The sequence below is a fragment of the Parus major genome, chromosome 28 (assembly GCF_001522545.3).
Source record: "Parus major isolate Abel chromosome 28, Parus_major1.1, whole genome shotgun sequence".
NCBI classification, from domain to species: Eukaryota; Metazoa; Chordata; class Aves; order Passeriformes; family Paridae; genus Parus; species Parus major.
In genome coordinates this window covers 3,719,439-3,729,760 of record NC_031797.1, presented here as the reverse complement: position 1 = coordinate 3,729,760, position 10,322 = coordinate 3,719,439, and the positions used below count along the sequence as shown (strand labels likewise).

General features: G+C 48.0%; 1 protein-coding gene across 1 annotated transcript in view; it reads left to right on the top strand.

Moving 5' to 3' along the window:
* The window catches only part of CRTC1 (CREB regulated transcription coactivator 1), a 40,775-nt gene that overhangs the window by 26,595 nt on the left and 3,858 nt on the right, over positions 1-10,322 (top strand). The window contains exons 10-14 of the mRNA XM_033520100.1: positions 1,045-1,272; positions 2,047-2,298; positions 4,214-4,315; positions 8,538-8,624; positions 10,103-10,283. Coding sequence (XP_033375991.1) covers positions 1,045-1,272; positions 2,047-2,298; positions 4,214-4,315; positions 8,538-8,624; positions 10,103-10,283 — 850 coding nt within the window. The remainder of the gene's footprint in view (positions 1-1,044; positions 1,273-2,046; positions 2,299-4,213; positions 4,316-8,537; positions 8,625-10,102; positions 10,284-10,322) is intronic.

Sequence of the window (10,322 nt, the reverse complement as noted above, 5' to 3'; positions counted from 1 at the left end):
AACCAATTTTCCCAAACTTTCCTCACTGCTCAAAGGCCCCACTCAGCTTTTGGTGCTTTTCAAACCAGTTTTCCCAAACTTTTCTCCCTGCTCAAAGCTCCCTGAGCGCTCCTGGTCCTGCTGAGGAACATCCCAGTGCCCGGGGAGGGGAGCTGGGCAGGGCAGCAGTGCCAGGGAGCCTGCCTGGCCTGAGCCCCTTGTCCTGCTGCCTCCTTGGCAGCCTGGCCTTCCTGGCTCCCTGGCAGCTTTCCTGGCTCCCTGGCAGCTTTCCTGGCTCCCTGGCAGCTTTCCTGGCTCCCTGGCAGCTTTCCTGGCTCCCTGGCAGCTTTGCCCACAAGCCCTGAGCCTCTGCCAGGAGCCAAGAGCTCCGGGCTCCTGCCAATTGCTGCTCTGTGGCAGCTCCGGGCAGCAGCTCGCGCTGGCTCGGCCTCACATCCCTTCCCAGGGTGACTGGGTTCCTCTGGGGTGAAGCAGGAAAGAGGGGAGGTTGTGAACTCCCAGATTTTTGGCTTGATCTGAACTAAATGATAATATTTGGGTTGTTTGTGCTCGCCTCCCTGCTGGGTCGTGGCTCTTGGGAGTGTGGTGGACATTTCCTGCACCGGTGTGCCATTACAAATGGGGCTCTTCCTGCGTAACCAGTTCTGCTTTTTCCATTGAAGAGGTGTTTGCTTTTACAATCCCTCCAGTGGCCTGTGATAAGCCTGGTTCCAGGATCTGTTATCTCATTCCCAGAGCGTGAGCCCAGACAAACAGAGCAGAACCTGCTTTTCCTGGGCTCGGCGAGTGCAGGTGTGCGAGCGCGGTGCCTGTGGCGTCCGCAACTGCTGAGGCTGCTCTGCCTCTTCCAACTCCTCCTCCTGGCCACCAACCTGGCCAAGCGAGCCTGGCCTTGAGCCAGGACAACCCACAGGGCTCTTCCTCTCATCCTGATGCTCTTCAACCTGACAAAATTAATTACAAATCACCTAACGAGCTCCCATCCCATCGGCCGAGGCGCATCCGGTGCTGTCCGCTCAGGCCGCTCTTTCTTCCCCGGTTTAGGGAATTATTTTGGGTACAAATGTCACAAATCTGTCAGATAAATGTCACAAATCTTGCTGTGTCCCTGCTGAGGGTGGTTTGTTATTCCCAGCAGGGATGACGACGACGCCGGCCCCGTCCCAGCACCGCCAGCCCAGTGTCAGCCCCCTGTCCTTGGGAGCGGACTCGCGGCGACCTCAGTCCCAGCAAATGTCCCCCACGCTGTCCCCGCTCTCACCCATCACTCAGGTAGGAATTCAGGGGGGAATTCCCAGTTTTCTAATCACAGCTTCATTGTTTGAACCGGCTTAGGCTGGAAGTTTGGCTCAAAGAGCCGCAGGGATATTGGGAAGTTCCTCCCTGGGAGGGTGGGGATGGAATTCCCAGAGCAGCTGTGGCTTCCCCATCCCTGCAAGTGTCCAAGGCCAGGTTGGACTGGACTGGGATAGTAAAAAGTGTCCATGGGACAAGATGAGCTTTGGGGTCCTTTCCAACCCAAACCATTCCATGGTTCCATGAATTTCATCTCTTGTTCTGTAATTTCCTCCTTTAAAGGTGTTCCTTAATTTAGAGACTTCAAACAGGAGAGGTTTATAGAGGAGACAGATTTTACTTTCTCTTTTCTAGAACTGTGGTAAAAAACATCTCTTAGACCACTTTTTTTTTTTAATGTTGTCCCAAAAGGAGCTGTGAAATTTGAAAACCATTACTCTAATTTGTGAGAGAAGCTCAATTAACTTTTTTAATTGATTTTATTGTGGCTCTGTGACTGCCCAGGTTGGTGATTTCTGACCTTGAGATTCAACTGGGCTTTCAAAGTATTGGTTTATACAGGATGGTTTGGGTTGGAGTGAACCTTAAACCTCATCCAACCCACCCCTGCCAGGGGCAGGAACATCTCAGAGCAGCTTCTTGACTCTGTGAGCCTTCAGGTGTGGTTTTTACAACACAAACCCCATTTTCTCAGCGTGATTGACGAGGAATCCCCTGCCAGCGTGGCTGATCCCTCTCCTTCTCCTGCAGGCCGTGGCTATGGATGCATTATCCCTGGAGCAGCAGCTCCCCCCGTACCCCTTTTTCACCCAGACCAGCTCCCAGCAGCAGCAGCAGGCGCCGGTGGCCAGCTCCCTGCCCCAGACCCCCCCTCTGCTGCAGAGCTCGGGGCTGCAGAGGGGCCCCCAGCTGCCCCCTCTGTCCGTCACGGTACCTTCCACCATCCCCCAGTCACCTCCAGGGAGCCAGAGCCAGCCCTCCATGGGAATTGACATCAACTCGGTGAGTTTGGGAAGGGATTTCCTCGGGAAAAGCTGGGGATGCGCGGGCTGGGCCGGGAAATGGGCTCGGACATCCCCGACATCACGGGAACCTGCAGGGAGGCTGAAGTGAACTTAAAAATAGTTTTGGTTGAATGCACCTTTAAATGTTTTCTAGAGGAAAATCTGTGTTAAGTTTTGTTCCAGCTTCAATCTATCAGCATTTACTGGGAGATTTTCAGGGGGTTCAGTGTCCCCTCAGCACATCATGGTACAGACTGGGGCAACTCCCAGAGCCTTGAGGGAGAGTCCAACTACAACAACCATTTTCCAATAAAATCTGGGAAATTTATTTTCCAAAAGTTGTCGAGAACCAGGTATTTTCTGCAGTTTCACTACTTAGAACCCTTCTATTTCAAGGAGTTTTAGAGCATGTATTCCAAAATGGGATTTGTGGCTGCCTCCAGTGGCCAGAAGAATTGGAGCAAGGATTTATGGACAGATCCCTTTTCCTGCTTGTTTTAAGGTGGCCTGTTAGGAAATGTTGTGTCTCAGCAGCTGAAAATCCCAAATCAGCAGTCACAGGCCAGGAAAGAAGGGAAGCCCCAGCTCCCCCTGGCCCTGGAGGGTCCTGGGTGTCCCACCCGTGGTGTCCTGGCAGTGCTGCAGTGGCAGGAACGGCTTTGGCAACGAGAACAAATCAATTCTATCCATCTGCTCTCAGTTGTGGATGAAATTCTTAACAATTGGTGCTCCTTGAGAGCACCTGCTTCCTTTCCAGGATGGGAAGGGGAAAAGGGAAGGACAATCCAGCAGTGGAAAGAATCCCACCCCCCTCAAAATGTGTCCCTGTTTTGATTCTAATCCTCATGTAGCACCAGTACAGACAATTCTGATCTCATCCTTTGCTTTCTGTGTTGCTTTCCTCATCCTAAACCTCTTTATGACCTGAACTTTTAGGCTGCTGTGCTTATCTTCTAAAGCAACTCAAGTAATTCCTAAATAAACAGATTTAAAGCCACTTTATCAAAAAGCCTTTGGAGCTGTCACAGCCTCGCTGGCAACTTCTACACAGGTTTTGTAAAGCAGAATTGAAATTTATTTATAGCTTGGGTGGCTGCTGACAGGTTGTAAGTGGCAATGAAGAGCAAAAAGGGAAATTTTCTTGGGATTTACAGAATTTGGGGTCCAAAATTGCTGCAAATCTGGTTAAATTCACTGAATTGCAGGTTTTCCTCAATCATACCTTAATTTTTAATGGAAGTAAAATAAGAAGAGCTGGGCTACTCATTATGTTAATTAGTGCAGCATTATTTAAATACCATTAATATTATTAATTTGTTCCAAACCAGGGTTCTTTATGATGGAAAAAATAAAAATAAAAATTAAATCTTTGAAAATGTCTTCTCAAGACACCTGAGAAAAGTATAAAAATCCCAGCTACAAGCCTGCAGAAGGCAGTGTGAATTCCCTGGGGGTGCAGTGGAGTTTGGGGCTGTGTGGGGACAGGTTTGGAGCCCAGGTTTATCCTTCAGGTGTCGTCACCTGAGCTGTGCTGATAGCACAGCTGGAGGCAGAGCAGGACCCCAGCGAGCACAGACGTGGGGCTGGCACTGCAGCTGAAGCCTGAATGACATTCTTTTTGAATTATTCCCAGCTTCCAAGACTTCTTTGCCCTAAATCCTTGGCTGACCTGATTTTTATTTTTTTTTTTAATATATTTTGAACCGAGCATAAGTGAGAACAGGCAGGAAACGCTCCCAGCTGTGCCTGTCCCTGCCCTGGGGCTCCCTGTTTGGGGGGACCTCATTGACATAATCCTGTCTTCCCGCAGAGAAACTGAAGAGGATGGTTTCTCCCAGCTCCATCACTCCAGAAATGTGTATTTTGCAAGGCTCCCTCAATGGCACGGTGTTTAATTCTGTGTTGTTCTGTAGGCCTCACTCCAGCAGTACCGCAGTAATGCTGGCTCCCCAGCCAACCAGTCTCCCACCTCTCCTGTCTCCAATCAAGGCTTCTCTCCTGGCAGCTCCCCTCAAGTAAGGGACTCTGTGCTTCCACAGGCCTTGCTTCTCGTGTGTGTTTCCAGCTGGATTTCTCCATCACTGCCCCATAGCTGTCTCACTGTGACTCCGTGTGTGCCTCATGCGTCACCGACGTCCCATCTCGGCCGCCCTCCATCCCCGCTCCCACAGGGTGCCAGGAGCTGCTGAATTGCCTTTTTTAGTGAGCAGGGAATGGCAGGGTCAGGCTGCTGCTTGGACACTGGGCTGCTGTTTGTTTGGGGGGCAGAACCTGTCGATTGCCAGGATCCCAGGGGAGCTGATGGGTGTGAGGTTGGGAGGGCAAGAAAAGGGGAATTTTCAGTGCCTCCTGCAGCAGGGAAACTCCTGGAGCACTAAAAAAAAATTACACTAAACATCCCAAACTGATTTAGATCAGGACCTTTTTTATGTGAGAACATACCCAGTGAGAGAAAACACCAGAGAAAATGCTCTTAAAATGAGCAGCTTGTGGCTGGCAGGGAATGGGATCCCAGCACACTCCCTTGCATGCCAGCTGCTTTTCCTTGCTCTGCCTGTATCTCCTCACACATCCACATGTCCTGGATGGAAATCACAACTTGGGAGAGTGTGTGATCCTCTGAAGGGGGATTTCTTCCTGCCAGCAGCAAGAGATTAAAAACAGGCAAAATTTGAGGGTGCCCCAGTGTTCCAAAGTGCATTTTCAGTGCCTGATGCTGCTGAAAGAGCCTCAGCTGGCTGCTCTGGAAAATCCCACCTGGAGAAAAGAAACACAGGGAATTCTTCCAGAGCATCACAAGAGTCTGAAAATCCATTTTCTGTTTCATCACTGAACGTTGAAGGCTGTAAGGAGGATCCTTTCTAAATAAGTGCTGCCCCTTCATGGTTGCCAGGCAGAAGCTGCAGGTCTTCTTCATTAGCCAGGTCATGGTAAGCTCAGCCCTGGATCCGAGTGGCAGGAATTGTCTGTGTTTCCTTAACCCTGGCTTAATTGCTTCTTAACCTCTCTCTCCTGCCTGCTCCTGTGAGTTCTGCTGTGCTCTGTGTGCCTCCAAAACCCAGCACTGTCCCCTAGAGCACAGCATGCTGCAAACTCTCAGCTCTCACTGGGCAGCACGTCCAGTTCTGGGGTTGATGTTGATTTTTTTTCCCTTTGATTTCTCAGTCACTCTGGCTTGGTTTTGTCTCCACTGGTCAGTCCCAAGGGGCAGAGCACACACTGGGATGTGATTTTTCATGATGGTTTTATCCTGTAAAAACTTCCTCAGGTTTTGCTCTGTTTGGCAGGGACAACACAACTCTTGAGTGGAAAGCAGAGGATTTATTGATTCTGTTCTCTGTAGTTTGGACCCCTTAAATACCCACAGAATTCCTTAGTTTTACAGAATTCCTTAGTTTTACAGAATTCCTTAGTTTTACAGAATTCCTTAGTTTTACAGAATTCCTTAGTTTTACAGAATTCCTTAGTTTTACTAAATTAAAACTGTGGTGGATTTGGTGCCTCCACCAAAAGCTGGTGGTGGTCACGAACATGAAACAAGGGGGGAATTAAAACCAGTTTGGATGGGAAATTGGGGTTGGTTGTGAAGATGGGGCAGCTCCAGGCAGCAGAATCCCTTAATCTGCCCAGAGTGAGGGCAGATCCCTTCCAAGAGCAGAATATTCCATTGTGGAGCAGGCTGGCACTGGTGAGTGTGAGCAGTGACCCCCGGTTCACAGCTGCCTCCACGTGCTCCTCTTCCTCCCGCGGATTTGAGTTTTCATCCTCAAGAGTGCCAAAGGACATTCCCTAAACCACAAACCCAGGCTTTGATTTGTGTCCCACATCCACCACAGGTTCTTCTCCATGCTCCCACTCCTCCCAGCCCCTCTGCTCCCGTGTCCCAGCCGTGTGTGTGTGTGTGTGTGTGTGTGTGTGTGTCCCACCAGTGCTCCCAGTCCCCGCAGCGATGGGAGAGCTCTGCCTGCCCCCACAGCTCTGTGTTTGCATGGCTTCCACCCCGTGCTGCCCTGCTCTCACCCCTCATTCCAGTCACACACAAACATCCCTGCTCTAGTGCCTCTCACCTGGAGAACCTGGTAGGTATTTTTAGATGGATCATCCCAGACAGGGATTGGTGCTTTGGGGCTGCTTTTTCCTCACAAGAACCCCACAAGATGCTCTGGTGACTCTCCAGTGGTTCTGGAGATGGTGTTTGCACAGTGTTGTTCCTGGGGTTGTTGATAAATTGTTCTAAGGCTCTGAAGTGTCGAAGGAATGACATTTCCAGTGGGAATTTTGGGTTTCCTTGGGGGAATTTCCATGCTTGCAGCTGTAGGAACCAGCACACTTCACAGGAGGGGCAAACCCAGGCTGGCTTGGGGTAGGAAGCTCTGACCTGGACTTGCACGAGCACATTCTGCTCTCCTGTTGATTATTTCTCATGTTCCACAAAGTTTTTTGGGATGGGAACAGTGCTTGGTGAAACTTAAAGATTTTAGGGATTCTCCTCATTTTGGGAATTGTCCTTTAATTCCCAATCTGTGGAATGAAACCACAGGAGTTAAAGGCACAAAATACCTTGATCCTCTTTGGAGCCCTCAAGCAGCCATTGGATTTTAGTGCTGCTTCCAGTCAAGCCTGTGCCATCCCAAAATTCAGATTTTCCTTGGAAATGGTTACAAACCATCAGTTGGACTGGATTTAAAAAACCCCAAATTTTTCTTTAAATTGCTTTAAGTGGTGCTTTGCTTTTCTCTTAGCAGTACCCTATCAGTGCTCTTGTGGTGTTTGATCCCTTGTGGTGTTCGATCCCTTTTTCCCGGGATCCAGCAGAGTGTTGATGACCAGGGGATAAATTGGAAAAGAGGCTCCAGTTCCAGCCCTTTCCCAGTTTTGGCTGCACGTGGGGCAGGGATTGTTGGGTGGTCTGGCTGGAAAGTGAATCCCAAATCTCCAAATCTCCAAGTACATCCAAACCATCCCAGCTCGGAGCAGCTCTGGGACCAAACAGGACTTTGGAGAGTTCCAGCCACGGAGTCTGGGCTTGGGAATTCCCCCCTGGATCCACGTTTATCCCAAACCATCCCCATCAAGTGACAGCCCAGGGGTCTGGCTGGAAGTGGGGAGGTTTTTAAGGAATATCTTGGTGCTTTTCCCTCATGGAAGGGGCAATTTAGGTGTTTTTTTAATTATTTTTTAAATTATTTTTTAATACAAGCTGGTTTTTTTGAGGATTTAAAATCCATGCCTGTTCAGACTCTTCCTAAGCTTTTCCTGAATTTCCCATGCTTAGGTTTTTAAGGAGGAAATTTGTAGCATTCTGCTTTTGCCAACTGAATTTTGTTTTCCACAATTGAGACAACCCCTCCATGGAAATTTTATTTTATAGATGTTCCCTTTGTCAGTTAATGTTTGGGGCTTTTTTCAGCTGGGAATATCAGGATTTGGGAATTTTAAATCAGGAGTGAAGTTGCTGATTTTTATCTGGAATTTTTTTATCAGGATTAAAACACGGACCTCAAGTTCTTGGTCACCTTTAGAATAATTGACAGATGATGGAGAATTACTGAGGGAGCAGACAGTGATTAGGAAGGATGAGGAGGAATTCCTCCTGGAATTCTTCACTGAGGTTCCCTCCAACCTTTCCTGCTCTGCAGCTCCCATGGAATGCCTTAAAAGCAGGAATTTTGTCGCTGGGGGCTGCAGGTGCAGAGCCAGAACAGCTCCTCCCGCCTCAGTGTGGGGCTCCTTCCCCCCAAAACCCCAAACAAGCGGGGATCGCGCTTCTCGTGTCCCTAAATCCCCGATTTCCGTCTTGTCCCTGATCTGGGAGAGGCCTGTGGGATCCTCTGGTGTCCCTGTGGATCCTGTGGGATCTTCACGGTCCAGAGGGATTCCCTCTGGGATCCTCTGGGTCTGGAGGAATTCCTGCCTGCTCCTTTTGGGTCTCCTGGGCCTTGTGGGATCCTGTGGGATCCCTTGGGCCCTGTGGGATCCCTTGGGCCCTGTGGGATCCCCTGGGCCCTGTGGGATCTCTTGGGCCCTGTGGGATTCCCTCCTGCTCCCTGTGGGATCCTGTGGGATCCCCCGGGCCCTCAGAGGACTCGTGAGGGCCCCGTGCGGGCCCCGTGCGATTCCCGCCCGCTCCGTGCCGATTTCTCCGGAGTTCCCGGATTTCTCTGGAATTCCCGGTGCCGGGAGAGCCGTGGGAGGAGTTGGGGATTTTGCACCATAAAGCCTCTGTTTTGTTTTCAGCATTCTTCCATGCTGGGCAGTGTTTTTGGGGACTCCTATTATGAGCAGCAGATGACAGCTAGGCAGGCTAATGCCCTCTCCCACCAGGTGAGCAAATTCATCTCGGGCCTGCCTCGGCCTCTCCCACATCAAATTAATTCCAATTAATTCCTGATTAATTTTCTGTCCCGTCCCCGTTTTGTCCATGTAGAGTTTTCCTTTTTTTTATTTTTTTTATTTGAATTTTGGGTTTTTTTGTTTGTTTGTGTTATTAGCAGTTTCTTGTTTTGTTTAGTTTTCCCCTCCCCTCTCACTCTTTGTCCTCCCCTCATTCCAAGCAGGTGTTCGGCCAAAAAAATGGGAGATGGATTTAAAAGATAAATAAAATAAAATAATACAATAAAATATAACTAAATAATAATAATAAAATCAGTAAAATCAATAAAATCAATACAATAAAATCACGAAGCTTATAAAAATTCCAGTAATGCCAGGCAGCTTTGGAAAGGGGAAGTAGTGAAAAGGAAATGTTAAAGCAGTGAAAATCAGCTCGAAAAAAGGGAAAATAAGGAAGTTTTGGAGAGGAAAAATAGTGAGAATTTTAAAATGGAAGTCAGCTCTAAAAGGGAAAAATAACGGAAAGGAGTTTTTAAAATAATGGAAGACTTTAAAAATAATGAAAAGAAATTTTTTAAATAATGGAAAACTAGAAAAAAGGAAAAAAATGACATTTGAAAGAGGAAAAATACTGAAAAATCCTTAAGTAATGAAAATGCATTTTTAAAAGGAAAAATAATGAAAATATATTTGAAAATAATGAGAATCAGCTTAAAAAAATGAAAATGAAAAAAGAAAATTTTAAATAATGTTTTTTAAAAGTGAAAATTTTATCAAGGAAAATTTTGAAATTAAATTTTAAAATGTGAACCAAAATTTTTAAAGTAATAAAAATAATTCTGACAAAATTTAAGATACCCAAAATTTTAAAAAATGAAACATCATGGAAATACATTGAAAAATTAAAATAATTAAATAAATAAGTAAAATAATTAAATGTTTCAATTAAGTAGTTGAAATAATTAAAATAATTAAATATTTCCACATTTCTGGCTGGAGAAATTGGGATTGCAATCCTTCCAGTTGCAATTGAGAGCGATTCCCTTGTAGGTGGTGACAGGAACTTGGGAATAATCCATGGCTGGTTTTATTTGGGAACAATTGGAGCCTCCCTTGGTTTGGCCAACCAGGTCATGGATTAATTAAATTATGGATTGCTTAAAGCTGGGATGTGTCTTGGAGGGAATTCTGATGGGCAGAGACCTCAGGGAGAGCCTGAATTCCCTTTATTTTCCTTTAAAACCTCCCTTTTCTTTTGTTCTCCCAATCCCCTCTCCCCAGTTTGGTTTGTGCCTCCCTCCTTGAATTGGGCAGGGAATGTCCCCGGCAGCTCAGGGCCCAGAGCCCCTTTTTGAGCGAGGAAAGATGAATTTGTTTGCCTGTCTCTTGTCCTGTCCTGGAGCCGTGTCCTTGTCCCCGCTGTCGCTGCCGAGGGTTGGGGGTTAACGCTGTCCTCGGTGTCCCTGCAGCTGGAGCAGTTCAACATGATCGAGAACGCCATCAGCTCCAACAGCCTCTACAGCCCCTGCTCCACCCTCAACTACTCGCAGGCTGCCATGATGGGACTGACGGGCAGCCACGGCAGCCTGCCGGACACGCAGCAGCTCAACTACTCCAGCCACGGCAACATCCCCAACATCATCCTGACAGGTGAGTGCGCCTCGCTCGGGGCTGAGCCGGGGTCACTCA